The sequence below is a fragment of the Schistocerca serialis genome, chromosome 4 (genome assembly GCF_023864345.2).
Source record: "Schistocerca serialis cubense isolate TAMUIC-IGC-003099 chromosome 4, iqSchSeri2.2, whole genome shotgun sequence".
Taxonomy (NCBI): domain Eukaryota; kingdom Metazoa; phylum Arthropoda; class Insecta; order Orthoptera; family Acrididae; genus Schistocerca; species Schistocerca serialis.
Genome location: NC_064641.1, coordinates 447,520,573 through 447,541,939, shown reverse-complemented (window position 1 = coordinate 447,541,939; position 21,367 = coordinate 447,520,573). Strand labels below are relative to the sequence as shown.

The 21,367-nt window shown below is 40.1% G+C and overlaps 1 protein-coding gene across 2 annotated transcripts in view; it reads right to left on the bottom strand.

The window, feature by feature from the left end:
* Nucleotides 1-5,397: 5,397 nt before the first annotated feature.
* LOC126475078 (2-oxoisovalerate dehydrogenase subunit beta, mitochondrial) overlaps nt 5,398-21,367 on the bottom strand; it is an 89,878-nt gene continuing 73,908 nt past the window's right edge. For both annotated transcript variants that reach the window (XM_050102639.1, XM_050102640.1), the window contains exons 7-8: nt 17,959-18,045; nt 5,398-5,785 (exon numbers count right to left, since the gene is read on the bottom strand). In XM_050102639.1, coding sequence (XP_049958596.1) covers nt 5,645-5,785; nt 17,959-18,045 — 228 coding nt within the window. In that variant the 3' untranslated portion in view covers nt 5,398-5,644. The remainder of the gene's footprint in view (nt 5,786-17,958; nt 18,046-21,367) is intronic.

Here is a 21,367-nt window from a genome sequence, read left to right as displayed (position 1 = left end):
GAAAGCTTGAATTTTGTGTGTATGTTTGTATTTGTTTGTGTGTCTGTCGACCTGCCAGCACTTTCATTTGGTAAGTCACATCATATATATATATATATATATATATATATATATATATATATATATATATATATATATATATATATATATATATATATATAATAGAGGGAAACATTCCACGTGGGAAAAATATATCTAAAAAGAAAGATGATGAAACTTACCATGGGGTGTACATAGTAAAGGCACATACAGTTGTAATTGACATCACTGGACAGTGTCCTATCGAGAAGGACATTAAAATAGCTTCACCTCTCTTCAGTAGCTCACAAGAGGAACAAACAACATGGCCAAACTGCTTGTGTCTGTGTATGTGTGGATGGACATGTGTGTGTGTGTGTGCGCGAGTGTATACCTGTCCTTTTTTCCCCCTAAGGTAAGTCTTTCCGCTCCCGGGATTGGAATGACTCCTTACCCTCTCCCTTAAAACCCATATCCTTTTGTCTTTCCTTCTCCTTCCCTCTTTCCTGACGAGGCAACCATTGGTTGCGAAAGCTAGAATTTTGTGTGTATGTTTGTGTTTGTTTGTGTGTCTATCGACCTGCCAGCGCTTTTGTTTGGTAAGTTTCATCATCTTTCTTTTTTATATATATATATATATATATATATATATATATATATATATATATATATATATATATATATATATATATATATATATATATATAACTGAAATATAAATAAATAGATGATAACTGTAATCTGTTATGGCCTAATGAAATTACACCTATCCAGTCATAACTGTGGATTCTTTGACTGCTCTGGGAGATGATGGATCAGAACTACAACATATGAAATATTAGTTCACTATATCACAAGAATGATAAAAAGGTTTACTTAATTTTGTACGATCCATAGCCACAAGAATGTGCTGAATATTTACAACTGTCTTTGAATATTAAAGTATCAAATGATGCGTACATTTATTAAACTTCCTCCTAAAGTATACACATCACTAAGTTCTGAAATATAGTTCATTCTAAGGCATGAATAACACTTGTCTCCTAACTAGGTAATGTCATCTGCTGGATCAGAGGTCATGAACCATGCAGATCCTCACTCTGCTGGGCTGTATATCAGCCTCCAAGTGCTGGTGCTGTGTAGCTGGGAGCAATGGTGTGGCTTCACCAGTGCCAACCATTTGTCGGTACGGATTGTAGAAAAGACATCGACACAAGCAGTGGACTTCAGTAATGCACCATGATCTTTGGACAATACCACATAATATCATAATTAAGTAGTTTTATTAGTCAGAAGCTTCAGTGCAAAAATAGAAAAAGAAATTATGGAAAACATAAAACAAATAATTTAAATGTGTTTGGGTATATCATCATAGAAGTGCACCATGGATGACCAAAAATGGTCCTCACCACCTTTCGGTTCTGTCTGAAGATCTCCCTTGGTGCAGGGTGTGGGACAGAGCCAGGAGCGGAGCAAGTGGCCTACAGTTTACATTCCTCTGCGTTTGCAGCTGCTAGTGATGGCCAGATATGCCCATTTTTGGATATTACATCTAATCTCCCAACTATAAAGTGAAAGCAATCTCATGGGGCAGGAGAGAGATTTTGAGATGGCTGACGCCAATGAGGATCAGTCATTGCTGATGCTTTCCACTTTCTATCCTTGTTTTGGATGGAGTCACTTGCAGGATGTTTCTGGCTTTCATGAAGATTTTTCTGAACATCTGTCTCTGTATGGTTGGTGGACAATCATGCAATGAATGGCTAGGTTTGGTGACCAGGTGTATTATTTCCACACTGATGAAACTAACTTCACGGTGGATGTCTGAGAGTGCAACACCTCTTTCTTTTTTTTTCTCCTGCCATTTGTCCCTTTTAGTTTGGGATCACCTTTTCTAGAATTTGACAAATTTTATTTTATTTTATTATTTAAATTTGTGGCTACATGCCCTTCCTGAAGCCATTGTCGTCAAGGTAACCTAAGGGCAGAAGTTGTTTGCACCTATCTGTGCATCGAGTAAACTTAATTCTGTATCCAGAATGAGATTTTCACTCTGCAGCGGAGTGTGCGCTGATATGAAACTTCCTGGCAGATTAAAACTGTGTGCCCGACCGAGACTCGAACTCGGGACCTTTGCCTTTCGCGGGCAGAGCACTTGCCCGCGAAAGGCAAAGGTCCCGAGTTCGAGCCTCGGTCGGGCACACAGTTTTAATCTGCCAGGAAGTTTAATTCTGTATGTCATCAAATTTTAACGGTTTGTGTATTGCATTCTCTGAGGCACGATTTGGGGACTGGCCCAAAATTTGCCTAAACAAGCTTGGGCAACTATCTAAAAATCATACTCTGGCTGGCCTGTGAGCAGCCGACAGTTGCCAGTCTGCATCTCAGATTCATTCCAGGCATGGCTCACCTCCCGAGTTAATGTGCTGTGCATTATACTATGTGAGCTGGTCATGGGAAGCAATACTAGCTAAATGATGTATCTTTGTAAACAATGTGGGCCTCCTGCAGCAATAAGCCAGCACATTTTATTTAGGCAGTATCATCATGGTGAGAGATTAATAATTTTTATGTTGTATACATCTATCAAGAAAGTTATATTGTGAATATCCCATATTGTTACAGGAGTGGGGGAGTACTGTAAAATTACGCCCAGAAACAAATCCTTGCAGAGATACAGAAAAGTTTATGTACAGTAAAAAATGTTCAATGCCCACTGGTGTAAGCTGTCTTCCAGATTATATTCACTACTCATTTTTTTATTTGTTGTGTGTCCATGTATTTAGTCCACTGACTGTTCATGATCCAGTCGTAACAGGTGCAATCAAAACCTACATCAGACATTTCAAATGCAACATATTGTCGTGATAGCATGAAAACAAAGTTAGAGATTCCATGCAGTGTATCAGTGTAGACACATAAAGTAAGTTCAAGTAATCAACATGAGAAATAGCAGATATAATTTTCTAGCATGACATTCATTGATGTGTGTGTGTGTGTGTGTGTGTGTGTGTGTGTGTGTGTGTTTTCAGGGCCACAAATGGTAAACTGCAAAACTTCTAAAAAAAAAAAAAAAGTTTAACAAGTTATTCCAGTGGCTTGGAGACACTGAATCATGGTAGACATTGCACAGTTAACATACCAGATGTGGAGAAGCAAGTGTTAACAATAAGCAGACAACAGTTCCAAAATAAATGTTGTGACAAATTGCAGCTACTGAATGAATCATCTACACTCTTGCAAGATCTGCATGAGCAGTTAGTCATCCTTATGACGTAAAGTGTGTGCCTAAGCCACAAAAAGCATCACATCAGATGATTACATATCTGCCAATGAGCTCTAAGGCAGAAGACACTACCAGGTGTACCAGTATGAAATGAGCGTTAAGATACAAATGTGTCGACAGGGAACATTTGTTGTGAACGAGCCTTAATTTTTTTTTTGTTTGGTTGGTATGACATCTGTCAAAAATATTTAGTATACATCAAGTCATGGAACAAACAACAACATATGTGAAACTTCCTGGCAGATTAAAACTGTGTGCCTGACCGAGACTCGAACTCGGGACCTTTGCCTTTCGCGGGCAAGTGCTCTACCATCTAAGCTACCGAAGCACAACTCACGCCCAGTACTCACAGTTTTACTTCTGCCAGTATCTCTTCTCCTACCTTCCAAACTTTACAGAAGCTCTCCTGCGAGTACTGAGCGTGAGTCGTGCTTCGGTAGCTCAGATGGTAGAGCACTTGCCCGCGAAAGGCAAAGGTCCCGAGTTTGAGTCTCGGTCGGGCACACAGTTTTAATCTGCCAGGAAGTTTCATATCAGTGCACACTCCGCTGCAGAGTGAAAATCTCATTCTGGGAACAAGATATGTTTTCACCGTGTTAACAATGTCGAATTTTGTACCAGAAAGTGATGATTTGCGGAAAGCATTAATTTTTTGTTTTAATTTGAAAAAAAGTGCTGCAGAGTCGCATTGAATGCTTGTCGAGGCATATGGTGATCATGCTCTATCAGAAGCAATATGCAAAAGATGGTTTTGATGTAAGAAATCAAGAACGTGGAAGACCACCAAAAAAGTTCGAAGACGCCGAATTGCAAGTAATATTGGATGAAGATAGCAGGAGCAAATAGCAGCAATGCTAAATATTGCACAACAAACAATTTCTGACCATTTGAAAGCTATGGGAAAGATCCAAAAGTGTGGAAAATGGGTGCCACATGAATTGAATGAAAGACAGATGGAAAACCGAAAACCCATTTGTCAAATTTTGCTTCAAAGACATGAAAGAAAATCAATTTTGCATCGAATTGTTACTGGCGATGAAAAATGGATTTATTTTAAGAATCCTAAACGGGAAAAATCATGAGTTAATCCGGGACAACCATCAACATCGACTGCAAAACCAGATCGATTCGGCAAGAAGACGATGCTCTGTGTTTGGTGGGATCAGAAACGTGTGGTGTACCATGAGCTTCTAAAACCCGGTGAAACTGTGAATACTAATCGCTACAGACAACAAATGATCAATCTGAACTATGCAAAATGGGCCAGAAGACATGGCAAAGTAATTTTTTTACATGACAATGCACCTGCACACAAAGCAAAACTGGTTCAGGATACAGTCAAAACACTTGGCTGGGAGCTGCTACCCCACCCGCCGTATTCACCAGACTTGGCCCCTTCCGACTACAATTTGTTTTCATCAATGGGACACGCATTGGCTGAGGAACACTGCAATTCCTATGAAGAAGTCGAAAATTGGGTGTCTGATCGGTTTGCTTCAAAAGATGAACATTTCTGTTGGCGTGGTGTCCACAAATTGCCAGAAAGGTGGTCAAAACGTATAGAAAGCAATGGTCAGTACTTTGAAGAAAATGGTTTTACTTTTCAATTCAAAATCAATGCTTCATTAAAAAAAAAAAAAAAAAAAAAAAAAAAAAAAAAAAAAAAAAAAACGCTCATTTCATACCGGTACACCTGGTATTATTATTCGTTTCATATCAATGTGTGGATGGGAAACTACACAGAGCTCTGTAGTTTACCATGGCATTGCCAAGTGCTGTTTATCAACATTTTTTGCACGGCAAATTGGAGGATGTTATCTTTGCACAAAGCCATTGGTTGTGGTTTATGCAAACCAATACACCTCCCACTCTCTATACTTTGTACAGCTGTACCTAATCCAAATGCATAATGAGATAGTAGATCCACTGCAACCACGGCCAAAATTTTCAACACACACACACACACACACACACACACACACACACACACACACACTGTTAATATCAACTGACTTCAGCTGAGAGAACCTTCACTCTTACATGTGTAATGCTCATTCATTGATACAACATTCAATACAGAGGGAGGGGAAAAATTATGGAGTTTTTATTTTATTGGAGTAATAAATTCATATAAAAGTTTCAGTGACAACAACAGTACAAATATATAATTTAAAATGGACACAATTAACATCTAGTTTACAAGCTAATTTTAGAGCTCAGAATTTCTATATTTCATGTATTCATTATATGAAAGATATGCACTGAAAACAGAGATAACAATAAGAACTTTAACGCAGTTTTGCCAATGAATACCCCTTTTCTGGTGAAGAAACAGTAACATTAATATTTGAGGACAGCTTGTACTGCTTCCAGGCAGCGCCATTTTGTGGGAATGTAAAAAGGCTCAAAGATACATGGAAATGGTGTATCAAAGCCTGTGACCCTTTGTACCGGTGCTTCCAGATGTAGAAAACACTCTTCCTGTAATAAATACAATGCAAAAGTTTGAAATATTACAAACATCTACTAACAGAGCAGAAACAAGTTCATGCTAACCTCAGTCTATAGTTGTCTCATTCTGCCCACTCTCTCTGGCAGTATTGTAATGAGTAACACACATTACCATGTCTAAACTAATACAGAAATGATCCAACAGAACGTCATGAAAAATATGAGAGATTAAGAGTCATGTCATGAAATATTTAAGGCGAAAAAATGTGGAAGCCTGTCACAAAGGACAAAGCCTTAGTTGATTTCAAAATGGATCAATTTTGACAAAGAAATGTGTACTGAAATGAGGAGAGAGGAACAAGGAAAATGAAGAGAAAGAAAATCCTGTAGTGAGATGACAGTAGAATGTCTTTATGCTCACATGTGGCTTGAGACAGAAGAGGGAAAATAAGGTGGATAGAATCTCAATGGCGTGACTGACTTATTCAGAAGAAGATACTAAGTGACTAACTACCAAATAAAAATTCAGCTCTCTCCTCCTCCAACGGAGGCGAGTGAACAATGACAGTAACACCAGGAGACAGTGCAATTCCAGTTAATTTCAGGTTGGAGGGAATGACATTATGGCTGCACAACAAAAGGTGGGGTATTGAGATTCATGGTTTTGCCTGTATAGGAGTAATTCTGAGTAAGGTGTTATGTATGGACAAGCCAAGAATGGTGTCGTCCCTAGTTAGTGGTTGCTATAAACTCTAGGCTAGAAAGATGTTAGAACTAGCCGAAATGGTTGTTTAATAGGTGAAAGGAACTGAGGGGATGGCTCCCTCGTACACCAACCTATTTATGGGTCGCTTAGAGGAAGCCTTCTTGGTTACCCAGGCCTGCCAACCCAAAGTTTGGTACAGATTTATTGATGATAGCTTCATGATCTGGACTCGCAGTAAAGAAGAACTCCAGAATTTCCTCTCCAACCTCAACTCCTTTGGTTCCATCAGATTCACCTGGTCCTACTCCAAATCCCATGCCACTTTCCTCGACATTGACCTCCATCTGTCCAATGGCCAGCTTCACACATCCATCCACATCAAACCCATCAACAAGCAACAGTACCTCCATTATGACAGCTGCCACCCATTCCATATCAAACGGTTCCTTCCCTACAGCTTAGGTCTTCGTGGCAAATGAATCTGCTCCATCCTGAATCCCTGAACCATTACACCAGTAACCTGAAAACAGCTTTCGCATCCCGCAACTACCCTCCTGACCTGGTACAGAAGCAAATAACCAAAGCCACTTTATCATCCCCTCAAACGCAGAACCTCCCACAGAAGAACTCCAAAAGTGCCCCATTTGTGACCAGCTACTTTCCGGCACTGGATCAGACTGTGTTGTGGTTCTCCAGTAGGGATACGACTTCCTCAAATCCTGCCCTGAAATGAGATCCATTCTTCATGAAATCCTCCCCACTCCACCAAGAGTGTCTTTCCACCGTCCACCTAACCTTCGTAACCTCTTGGTTCATCCCTATGAAATCCTCAAACCACCTTCCCTACCCTCTGGCTCCTACCCTTGTAACCGCCCCTGGTGTAAAACCTGTCCCATGCACCCTCCCCACCACCTACTCCAGTTCTGTAACCCGGAAGTTGTACACGATCAAAGGCAGAGCCACGTGTGACAGCACGCACGTGATTTACCAACTGACATGCCTACACTGTGAAGCCTTCTATGTGGGAATGACCAGCAACAAACTGTCCATTCGCATGAATGGACACAGGCAGACAGTGTTTGTTGGTAATGAGGATCACCTTGTGGCTAAGCATGCCTTGGTGCACGGCCAGCACATCTTGGCACAGTGTTACACCATCCAGGTTATCTGGATACTTCCCACTGACACCAACCTATCAGAACTCCGGAGATGGGAACTTGCCCTTCAATATATTCTCCCTTCCCGTTACCCACCAGGCCTCAAACTCCACTAATTTCAAGTTGCCGCCCCTCGTACATCACCTGTCATTCAACAACATCGTTGCTTCTGTACTTCCGCCTCGACTGACATCTCTGCCCAACCTCCTTGCATTTACACATGTCTGCCTGTGTCTGTATACGTGCAGATGGATATGGGTGTGTGCGAATGTATACCTGTCCTTTTTTCCCCCCTAAGGTAAGTCTTTCCGGGGATTGGAATGGCTCCTTACCCTCTCCCTTAAAACCCACATCCTTTTGTCTTTCCCTCTCCTTCCCTCTTTCCTGATGAAGCAACCTCGGATTGCGAAAGATTGAAATTTGTGTGTGTTTTTGTGTGTTTTTTATTGTGTGTATCTACCAGCGCTTTCTCATTTGGTAAGTCACAGCATCTTTGTTTTTATATATATCTTTCCCACATGGAATGTTTCCCTCTATTATATTCATATCATTAACTTAAGTGTGATTTTTATACAAAGGCAACAAACTCTGCTCTGGCTGTAGAAAGTTTATTATAACCCTGTCCGGTTTCACGGCAGTTTAAGCGCATCCTCAGGTGATCTTAACAGGGACTGGAAAGGGAGTATTTTACAATTTTTTTTTTACACAGGTTTAGTGAATACAGTTACATGGAGTAGAACAGACCCACACATTAACTACTTACGTAATTGTGTCTACACCATTATGTAATGCTTTCTTGAGGCCTCTCCCCATCATGCACATCAATGATAATATTAAAACCCGCTAAAAGTGTTTGTCAAATAGATCAAATGGGGTGTCCCTAAAACAAAATAAAAAGACTATTTGCTGTGGAGAGAGTAAAAAAGCTCTTCAAAGCATGCTAAATTGTATACAAGCACAAATAAAAAATACCATAACATCAGCTGGAGGTGATCTGTGCAAATGCATTTTCCTCATGGTTGCTTGCACAGAGCTCTACTTAGTTCAGCGAGCTGATACTATGGTATGTTTTTATTGGTGCTTATATAAACTTTTGCATGCTTTGAAGGGCTTATTTTACTCTCTCTGCACCAAATATTCATTTTATTTTATTTTAGGGACACCTCAGTTTATCTATTTGGCGAATGCTTCTACCAGGTTTTAATTTTAACAGTGACATGAAGGACAACCAGAGACTTCAAAGAAAAGCATTAAATAATGTTTTAGACACAATTAAGTAACTACTTAATTGTGGGTCTATTCTCTCCATGTAATAGTTTTAATTAAGCCTGTGTACAAAGAAAAATTGTGAAATACTTCCTTTACAATCCCTGTTTACATCACCTGAGCATGCACATAAACTGCCATGAAAATGGTCATGGTTTCAATAAACTTTCTACAGCCAAAGTGGTGTTAGTTATCTTTATATAAAAATGTGGACATTTGGATGTGGCTGCCTGCAATTCAAGATATGTACGTAAGTTTGAACTGGAAAGTAATGATGCAGATATACTTTTTCATGCAGGCAGTGGTTACACCTCTATATTCATGGGTTGTATTTTCTAGCTTTGATCACTGAATTATTGACTTAACAAAACGCATTGTGAAGCTGGTTGGGGTTCCATTCCACATTGTTATCTTCATGACATACCAACCTCATTCAACAAGCAGTTAACGAATAATGTACAAATGAGCTCTGATGAGCTTAATTCTCAAAACAGAATTGCAGAAGGAACAGAGAAGATAATATGAGTAAATATCTAAGCTTCAGTATGGAGCCACTGACAGTGACTAACAAACTAGGATGATGGTGGTGGTGGTAGTTAGTGTTTAACGTCCCGTCGACAACGAGGTCATTAGAGACGGAGCGCAAGCTCGGGTTAGGGAAGGATTGAGAAGGAATTCGGCCATGCCCTTTCGAAGGAACCATCCCGGCATTTGCCTGAAACGATTTAGGGAAATCACGGAAAACCTAAATCAGGATGGCTGGAGATGGGATTGAACCGTCGTCCTCCCGAATACGAGTCCAGTGTGCTAACCACTGCGCCACCTCGCTCGGTAAACTAGGATGAAATGCTTCTACATCTTCATCGATGCTCCACAAGCCACCATCCAGTGTGTGGCAAAGGGTACCCTGTACACTAATAGTCATTTTCTTTCCTGTTCCTTGTAAATAGAGAGAGGGAAAAATGACTATATATATGCTTTTGTATGAGCCCTAATTTCGCGAATCTTGTCTTCACGGCCCTTACGCGCAATGTATGTTGGTAGCAGTAGAATCGTTTGGAAGTCAGCTTCAAATGCCGGTTCTCTAAATTTTCTCAATAGTGTTTCTTGAAAAGAACATCCCTTCAGGGATTCCCATTTGAGTTCCCGAAGCATCTCCAGAACACTTGTGTGTTGTTTGAACCTACCGGTAACAAAGCTAGCAGCCCGCTTCTGAACTCCTTTGATTTCTTCCTTCATTCCGACCAGGCGTGGATCACAAACACTTATGCAGTACTCAAGAATAGGTAGCACCAGCACTCTATATGCAGTCTCCTTTACAGGTGAACCACTCTTTCTTAAAATTCTCCCAATAAATCGATGTCGACCATTCACCTTCCCTACCACAGTTGTCACAAGCTCTTTCCATCTCATTTTGCTTTGCAACATTACACCCAGATATTTAAACAACTTGACTATGTCAAGCCAGACACTGGTAATACTGTAACTGAACATTACAGATTTGTTCTTCCTACTTGTCCACATTAACTTACACTTTTCCACATTTAGAACTAGCCGTCATTCATCACACCAACTAGGAATTTTATCTAAGTCGTCTTGTATCTTCCTACAATCATTCAACTTCGACGCCTTACCGTACACCACATGATCAGCAAACAACCACAGTTTCCTGCCCACCCTGTCTGCCAAATCATTTTGCTCGTATTTTTGTTAACAGCCTGCAATGGGACACTATGTCAAAAGCTTTTCAGGAATCTATAAATATGGAATCTGCCTGTTGCTCTTCATCCATAGTTTGCAGTATATCATGTGAGAAAAAGGCAAGCTGAGTTTCGCAAGAGCTATGCTTTTTAAAGCCTTGGGATTTGTGGACATTAGCTTCTCAGTCTCAAGAAAGTTTATTACATTCAGACTCAGAATATGTTTAAGGATTCTGCAGCAAACCAAAGTTAGAGATATTGATCTGTAATTTTGCAGGTCTGTTCTTTTACCCTTCTTATAAACTGGAGTCACCTGCACTTTTTTCCAGTCGCTTGTTGGGACTTCGTGCTAGGTGAGAGATTCACAATAAATGCAAGCTAGGTAAGGAGCCAAAGCCATAGAGAACTCTTTGTAAAACCAAACTGAGATTCCATGTGGGTTTGGTGATTTATTTGTTTTCAAATCTTTCAGCTGTTTCTCTATGCGACGGATGCTTATTACTGTGTTGTCCATCTAAGAGTCTGTCTGATAGTCAAATGATACGTTTGTACAATTCTTCTGTGTGAAAGATTTATTGAATGTGATAATTAAGACTTTGGCATCCATTTTGCTATTTTATCTGCCACACCAGATTGGTCAACAAGGAACTGAATGGAAGCCTTAGACCCACTAAGCGATTTTACATAGGACCAGAATTTTCTCAGGTTATCTGCCAGATCTTTTGCTAAGATACGATTATGGCAGTTGTATGCTTCGTTCATAGATCTTTTCACAGATGAATGAATCTCTACTAACCTTTGTTTGTCATCATTTGTGTGTTCTCTTTTGAACCTGGAGTATAACAGCCTCTGCACCCTCAGCATCTTCCGAAACTTGTTATTTGGTGGGTCTTTCCCATTCTTTATACGCTTACTAAGCACATAACTTTCCAGACCACAATCTATAATTTGCTTAAACTTTGCCCACAAATCCTCAAACTTTGCCCACAAATTTGCCCATAAATTCTATACATCCATCTTACTGGGACTAAGCGATATCAATTCACTGTCTAAGTGAGATGCTAACAACTGCTTATCTGCTCTACCTAGCAGAAACATTGACAAGGTTTGGTCTGTTTGTAGCTACACGAGCTATGACATTTCTATTGCGTGTGAGCTGCAGAGCTAGCTGTTACAGACAGTTTTCAGAAAACTGTGTTCGAAAGTATTTCACATGACTGTCTGTCTGTACCTCCTGCAATGAATCCATAGGCATCTGTCTCTACTCAGGAGGTTAACGTCGCCTCTAACTAGTATTGCAAGATCTGGGTACTTCCACATTACCGACTGTAGACTTACTTTCAATAACTCTATAACTGTCACATTGGAGTAGGAATTAATCTGTTTTCGCTTACACCTGTTATATGTGGCCAGATAACTTCACTGTCACGCTAAACTTCGACCTCAATAGAGACAATGATTTTTATCAAATGCAATAACCATTCCCCGTCCTATGGCCTCTAATCTTTCTTTGCGATATATGTTCCGTGACTCACTAAATATCTCGGAGCTTTCCACTTTGAGTTTCAGCCAGCTGTCGATCAAAAGATAATTTGAGAGCAAGAAATTTCCTAGATGGCAATAAATTTGGGAACTTTGTTATTAATACTCCGACAGTTAACTAATAAAATTTTGACAGTCAAAGTGTCTTTACTCTGAACACTGTCTGGCTTCCTTTGCTGAGTATCACCTGGTGACTGTTCATCAGAACACCTCAATCTACTATGTAGCCTAAAAAACCCTTATGCGCACTCCATGTACTCTGCTACCTGAGTAGCTGCTTCCATTGTGTAGCGCACCCTCCGATCAAGGGGAGTCCTACAAATCCCCACACGACAACGTAGTTCTAGAAATCTGCAGCAAAGACCATCGCAGAGTCAACGAAGCCTTTGGTTGAGACCCTCCACTTGGCTCCAAACTGAAGGAACCCAATCAACTCTGGGAACAATGCTGCAAATTGCGAGCTCTGCTTGCGCCCCATGCTTGAAGCCAGCAGTCTTCACCACCTCCATCAGCTGTGTGTATGAACTGAGGATGGCCTCAGAACCTGTGTGATAGGCATCATCGGTGCTGATGTGAGCCACAACTTGCAGAGGACTGCACCATGCATGCTCGACAGCCGCAGGCAATGTCACCTCCACATCTCAGATGAGGCCTCCCTGGCAGACATACCAAGTGCACATTGGCTTTCTTTCCAGCCATGAATGCTGTCTGCCTAAGGGGCTCCATAACATGCCCAACACTGGAGCTCCTGATAACTATTAACCCCTCTGCCCATGTGCCTGCTTGGACCCTGCCAAAGGAGCAGCCGCCTGTCCATGTCAGGCCAGACAGCCAGTCTCTACATTGTTTCTCCACCTCGAGCAACACGAATGCATTACCACCCGCCACTCACCCTGCTGTGAGGGCAGATCCACGGCGTTGGGTACACTAGGAGGTGCCTCGGAAGCAGAGCCTGTGGGCCACAGCATGGCACAGTCCGAAGCATGACTGACAAAGAATGACTCCCTTCTAGATGGATAATTTCTGAGTGGAAATCAAATTAGCTCACAAGACACTGACTGCAAGCCTGAAGGCATTAGACAATGAAGGATGGAGGAACAGGCAAGTTTATGGAAATGGGGGCCAGCCGGGTAAAGCTGCCACCCATCAATCCGCTATAGTTGAGTGGTTGCCTTTCACATATTTTACTTATTGTTCCATCCAGGAATTTCCATTATTGTTATACCAACAATTAGAAATATAGCAGAGCACAAGCATCATCTGAAGAGGAAACAATAACTGCTGAAATTAAGTTTACCAGGACAGCCACAAGTCGCAATCAGTAGGTTTTATTTTTTACCAGTTTTGATCCATAACTTTACAAGAGACATCATCAGAAACTGTTTGAAATACAGTAGTTGGCTGATTACATTGCCAACAATGTAATCACCCAATTATTGTGTTTTAATCAGTTTCTAATGATGGTCTTGTAAAATTATAGAGCAAAAGTGGTAAAAATAAAACATACGGACTGCGACTTGTGGCTGTCCTGATAAACTTAGTTGGAAATACCACCAGAGGACAGACCTTTACACATGTTTGTTGTTAATGGGTCCAAAATTACAATTACTTTACAGTGCACAACATTGCTTAAAGTATGCCAAAATGGAGTATTCAAACTTTTAGGCACAATACTGAGAGATAGTGGGGACAGCTTCATTCAACCGAAGAACGATGTCACTAGTGTAGGCAATGGGCTGCATTTAAACACTTGTTAAACAAAAGTAAAAGTCTTCTGATTGGGGGTTTCTACACACAGCTCTTTCTCTTTAACAAATTAATTCCTCTTCATACAAATATTAAGTATGCCATTTTTACATAAATATGGTAACATTTATTTTTTGGTAACAACTGTTTAATCAATGATATCTTCTTGGGTTAAGAGAGGTTCTTCCCACCATTTTTAGCATTGCGCGTAAAAATATGCATTACAGGCTTCAACTTTGCTAGGTTTTAATTGTGCCTTATTTTCCAGGGTAGGTTGTATTTCCTTTGGCTTCCAGTTTATGTATGAAATTAAGTCATTCACTGCCATACAAAATGCAAAAAGATAAGCTTAGTGAAACTTGTTTCTTTGCTTTGCAAAACTTACTGAGACATTTTTGATTCACTATCAAAGTGATACAATCCCTGCTTCCATTTCTTGCTGCAGATTTGACAACTTTGATCTGTAATTTACTGTCAACATTCAATGTGTTAAAAGAAGAAAAACTTACAGTAATCAGTTCTTCAGCAAAATTAGTACAGTTCACATTTTAAAAAGTGTCTTGGAATGACACATCAAAATTTAGCTTGGGATTTATTGGGGATCGATTATTGAAGGAACTTCTAAATAGCAACAAAGTCACAGAGAGAGGCACAATGGAAGTAAAACATGAATCTATGAAGCTTACAGTTGCATTTATTAAAAGATTGTAGAAAAGTGTCTAGTAAACTATCCTCTAGTTAGACTTATTTGTTGTCTGGGCCCAAGAAATACTGCGTCAAATGAAAAGTCCTGTCTAGAGAAAATGGGGATGATTTTCATCAACTTGGTGGACAGCAACAATGATTGTTCAGATGAATGTGACAGCCTGCTCCTGCAGTATAGAAATTTTGTAGAATCTGATCCATGCACCACTTTTTCCACTTTTGATCCCATATCCCAGAATTCTAAATTGGATTTTTTTAAATATATTGTTTGAAAATATCAGATGATGTAAAAATTCTGCTGATATTGTCACATGGACAAGCCTCCATACGCAGAGGATTCTTAGTAAACAAAATGTTGGAAGATGTAGAAAACCTAAAGGAGTGTTCTTAAATTTCATTGAGAATAATCAAATACCACATCAGTCTTTATGGTGGCTTACTAAAAGTGGAAATAGCAAAAGAGCTTGTGTGTCCAGCAAGTAACACTAGGCAGAGATACATGCTGTATCTTGAGAACAAAAAAAGACAAGGAAGCTGAAGGTGTCTCTGAAAGAAAGAAAAAACTGAAGATGAATTTAAATCATTAAACAAGCAGTGAGCTTGTTTAGAAACTGATATTGTAAAGCTAACAAAATTGACTGATGAGTTATTAAAGAGAGCACAGAAGACAGTGGGTATTGCATTTTGTTGTCAGTCAAACACTTTCCGAAGAACAGCTACGGAAAAGATGGAGGGAATAACTGAAATTGAGGACCAAAGAAGAAAAAAAAGGAAGAGTTTAAAGAACTAAGCAAAAATTTCACTATGATCTAAAAATCAACAGTGCTGCACAAGAGGATGTTAATGCAAGAAATTTCAGATTATAACAACAACAACAACAACAACAACAGAAGAAGACATAATGTCTGAGAAAGGGAAGAAGATAATAACAACAATAATAGGGAGGTAAGTTATTCTTGTATTTTATGTGAAAAATATTTTATTGAGGCCTACAGTTTATGAAATTGCAGTTGTTTTACTTGTTTAAGATTTTTATATACTCTTTAAGAACTCCTTATATTTATAAGCTTCTTATAGATATATATTCATTTTTCCAAAGAAACAATACCAGAGAAGGAAAGTTACTACTCACCATATAGCGGAGATGCTGAGTCGCAATAGGCACAACAAAAAGATTCACTCAATTATAGCTTTCGACCATTAAGGCCTTTGTCAGCACACACGCACACTCACGCAAATGCAACCTGCACACACATCTGAAGTCTCATAGAACTGAGACTGCAGACATGTGAGCAAGTTACGTTTGCGTGAGTGTGTGTGCACGCGTGTGTGTATGTGTGTCTACTGCTGACAAAGGCCTTAATGGCCGAAAGCTATAATTGTGTGAATCTTTTTGTTGTGCCTATCGCGACTCAGCATCTCCGCTATATGGTGAGTAGCAACTTTCCTACTCTGGAATTGTTACATTCCATTCTGGATTTTCCATTGTTTGATTTTTTCCAAAGAAAAGTGTACAAACAATGGTATATACCAATGAAAAGATCTCGTTTTGATATGTTGGCAAAAGTACACCATATCTGGATAAGTATGAGGAACACACTGTGTCTGCCAAAGCTACTTTACATCTAATGGATTCTCTATTACACAAAGGCTATTCTGTAACAACTGACAATTTTTTACACATCGGCTGGATGTGCTGATTATTTGGTCCAATGCAGAATAGATATCTGTGGAATTCTTGAAGCAAGTAGACACCTGAAGATGGCGGCCAGATGGATTGCCGAAATATCGTGTATTGAAGATACATACCAGTGAAGAGCTTACTCATGTACGGTGCCGGGAAAATCTACGGGATCACACCTACTGACTGTTTGCAGCCATAAAACTTAAAAAGGGAGAAATCAGAGCTTTTCAAAGAGGCGAAGTCATGGTCCTGAAATGGCAAAAACAATTTGCACTTTGAGCACTGTACTCAACCCATCATTGAATACAATAGAAACGAAAGAAGACAATAAAAAAGTAAACCTCAACTGATATCTGATTACAACGATAAAATGGGAGAATTGACAGAGCTGTTCAAGAACTTCCTCATTACAAGACCATGGCAGAAACAGCAGAAGAAATATTACAACAAAAAATTTGGCATCTTATTGATCAGTATCTATTTAACAAATTTATTATATTCCAGAAAATTCAAACCTCAAGAAAACAATTTTGGTATTTAGGATGAATGTAATTGAGACTTTTGAAAAAATACGTACAAGCATTACTTAAACACATACAAGACAGATAGAAAGGCACGTCATATCCCACATACTTCTGAGCCCAATACAAAAGAAACTTTGTAGAAAATGTGCTGTATGCTGTTCCAGAAGAAATTCTGATGGGGGAAGGATAGAAAGATACCAGAATATGGTACAAAGATTGCAATGTGGGCTTGTTTACAGAACCTTGCTGAAGCTTTATCACACCCAGAATTTTTTTTTAGTAAGCTTCTCGTGCATTTGCAATGTTGAACATGATTTGCACATTTCCCACGTTATGCAAGTCATCTATCTATTAAAACTTGCTTCTAAATTCAGTTTTTTTTCCTTGTTGCATTCCTTTTAATACTATCCTTATAACTACTACAATTATTGAATAAGAATGCCCATAATTTCGGACAGAAAAAGTGGAAAATCACTTGCAGTTGGAGTGTCAACTAGGGGTACAGAAATAGTTAGTTCTCCCACAACCTTAAGCCTTATAAAATTTTTTTCCTCTTACTATTCTCTCTCTCTTCTGCCAGATAATGCTCATGTTTCTGGAAATCAGCAATTTTATGCATTTCTGTGTGTTTTCATATACTGCCACTTTGTAAATAGATTTTTATCAGCTTGAGATAAATTTCCTCAAAATATGTATCTTGAAACCATTTATTTGTGACGTTACGAGAACTTGAAACTAATTTTCAAATGTCAGAAAAATCACTTGATGTAAAGTAATTATTAAAACAAATTATAAGCTGCTCTTGTACAGAAACATTCAGGTGGGTCATATGAAGAAGACAGCACATCTAGACATCAACTTATCAATGCTATAAGCTGTGTCAATCATGCAATTCGGGTGTTCAACAGTTGAATACCACGTACCATACATGAGAGAGTTATGATGTCAATGAATGGTTTAATGGTGGATGTTTGGAAAAATTTATGTCAAGTTCCCAAATTTAATCAGCCATGTGACCTGCCTCTATGTTGATCTTCATGATGAATAAGATCCTAGGAGTATCTTTTTCACTATTCATTTCATAAGTATGACTAACTGACACTTAGATAATTCTGAAGTAATATTTTAAAATACTAGCAGAAAAAACAATGTAATTAATAACTAATTCTTTACCTGTATTGTTGCAGCTACTTCAGCACCAAAGCCACATGTCAGTGGAGCTTCATGTGCAATAACCACACGGCCTGTTTTCTTCACAGACTGAAACAGGAAATTTTCAATTTCATTTGTTTTTAATGTCATCAGTAAGTCCAGTAACTAAAGAATGTCATAGGTAAGTGGAAGTCCATGCTACAATTCTAACAGCAAACATACATGAGTTCGAGTCTCGCTCCGGCACACAGTTTCAATATGCCAGGAAGTTTCACATCAGTGCACACTCCGTTGCAGAATGAAAATCTCATTCTGGAAACAAGACTAACTTCCCTTTGTTAGTATCCACAATTACTTAGTAAAGTTGATGCAGCTGGATGCAAGTTTGTGTTTCAAGTTTTAGATTAAAGGATATAAGAGCCTGTTGGCCATCATATTTGGGAACAATATTTATGCATAGTTTCCCTTGTTGACAATGCATCTGTGTGAAATAACTGTGCAAACTTATTTGGTTCTTGGGAGCATAGACTGTGTTTAACAGACTTCACTTCGTAAATGCTTTTTTCAGTGCCACATTAAATGTTTATGGTGATCTTAATAACGTACACTGTTTAACTGCTTGCTTTTATAAATTTGAATTATCAGACGAGTTTCACAATAAGAGTTACCTTTGAAATTCATTGATTGGGTGGTCTAGCCTGGTTATCTTGATATATGAACAGAAACTTTAGTGAACTAGTCGTTGCCCTACTGGTTGACAAAAGTAATAAATGTGTATCCAAGTGAAACTAAAAAACAGTGCTGCTGCACCCATTATTGCATAACATTGTTCAATAACCCAGACGTTTACAGTGTGGAGTCATGAGGGTCAAACATGGTTAGTTCTGTTTCACATTTGGCTGCAACATGATGTTGCTTCCAAGCTACAAAAATTTTTGTATGGAACGATAAAGAGGAACTTCCAGAATAACAGACAATAGACACTTCTGAAGTTTGTTAAAGTATTTTTTATTTTAACAAATATAACAATACAGTGATCTACAAATAAAAAAAGAGGCCCTCTTTCATAAAAAATAACGAAATTCTGAATGGCAGTACCAATATTGCTTTACTGAAATAAATGTTGGACACTAATGAAACAATAGACCAGAAGAGCAGAAAGGACACAAATGAGATATCTTAGAAATGTGGTGAACTATATCTAACTGGACAGGAATTGATTTGACAATATCAGAAGAAAGCCTAGTGGAGAAATAATAAAATGCAGAAAGAGTGGGAGAACACGTGGCAGGATAAGAAGGGTCAGGATTCCACAGATTTTGTTGAACTATGAGTTGAAACATGGTTATGGCATGATGTCATATGATTTTTAACTCTAAATTCTCTTTTGTAATTATTTTCCCAAATAAAATTTATGCACACGCTTTCAGTATTCTACACAATGATTTTCACCTTCTACAGACTCACATTCTGGCAGTCAACACATCTTTCAAGTAAAATTCTGGATCTTCTATTTTGAATACAGTCCCTCTTAGAAAAGACACTGATGACATTAACAGTGACTTTTACGAGTACTGCACATAATTACACTCCTGGAAATGGAAAAAAGAACACATTGACACCGGTGTGTCAGACCCACCATACTTGCTCCGGACACTGCGAGAGGGCTGTACAAAAAATGATCACACGCACGGCACAGCGGACACACCAGGAACCGCGGTGTTGGCCGTCGAATGGCGCTAGCTGCGCAGCATTTGTGCACCGCCGCCGTCAGTGTCAGCCAGTTTGCCGTGGCATACGGAGCTCCATCGCAGTCTTTAACACTGGTAGCATGCCGCGACAGCGTGGACGTGAACCATATGTGCAGTTGACGGACTTTGAGCGAGGGCGTATAGTGGGCATGCGGGAGGCCGGGTGGACGTACCGCCGAATTGCTCAACACGTGGGGCGTGAGGTCTCCACAGTACATCGATGTTGTCGCCAGTGGTCGGCGGAAGGTGCACGTGCCCGTCGACCTGGGACCGGACCGCAGCGACGCACGGATGCACGCCAAGACCGTAGGATCCTACGCAGTGCCGTAGGGGACCGCACCGCCACTTCCCAGCAAATTAGGGACACTGTTGCTCCTGGGGTATCGGCGAGGACCATTCGCAACCGTCTCCATGAAACTGGGCTACGGTCCCGCACACCGTTAGGTCGTCTTCCGCTCACGCCCCAACATCGTGCAGCCCGCCTCCAGTGGTGTCGCGACAGGCGTGAATGGAGGGACGAATGGAGACGTGTCGTCTTCAGCGATGAGAGTCGCTTCTGCTTTGGTGCCAATGATGGTCGTATGCGTGTTTGGCGCCGTGCAGGTGAGCGCCACAATCAGGACTGCATACGACTGAGGCACACAGGGCCAACACCCGGCATCATGGTGTGGGGAGCGATCTCCTACACTGGCCATACACCACTGGTGATCGTCGAGGGGACACTGAATAGTGCACGGTACATCCAAACTGTCATCGAACCCATCGTTCTACCATTCCTAGACCGGCAAGGGAACTTGCTGTTCCAACAGGACAATGCACGTCCGCATGTATCCCGTGCCACCCAACGTGCTCTAGAAGGTGTAAGTCAACTACCCTGGCCAGCAAGATCTCCGGATCTGTCCCCCATTGAGCATGTTTGGGACTGGATGAAGCGTCGTCTCACGCGGTCTGCACGTCCAGCACGAACGCTGGTCCAACTGAGGTGCCAGGTGGAAATGGCATGGCAAGCCGTTCCACAGGACTACATCCAGCATCTCTACGATCGTCTCCATGGGAGAATAGCAGCCTGCATTGCTGCGAAAGGTGGATATACACTGTACTAGTGCCGACATTGTGCATGCTCTGTTGCCTGTGTCTATGTGCCTGTGGTTCTGTCAGTGTGATCATGTGATGTATCTGACCCCAGGAATGTGTCAATAAAGTTTCCCCTTCCTGGGACAATGAATTCACGGTGTTCTTATTTCAATTTCCAGGAGTGTATATCCAGAAACATTACATGACCATTTCCAATAATATTATTCTGAGACTTGAATTTACAAACTAGCTTTTTTACCAACAGTTACGTTGCATATTGACATGAAATTCACTGCTGCAATATACTCTGTCAGAATTTTCCTATCTGTTTCATTTCTATACGGTTTCTTTCTGTTGTTAGTAAGCCAGCAGTTGTCACTGAAATGTCATACACTATAAATATAGCCTCCCCTTATTGTTTCAGTGCATTTCATGCTTTGATTAAACCAATTCTGTAATTAATATTTTTGCAAGTTGCGTGGGAAGAGAAGATGTCATCCATTCATCCCTAGTAATCATCCAAATACACACACACACACACACACACACACACACACACACACGCACTTGTAAAAACAAATAATGACACGAGCTGCACAGCATTC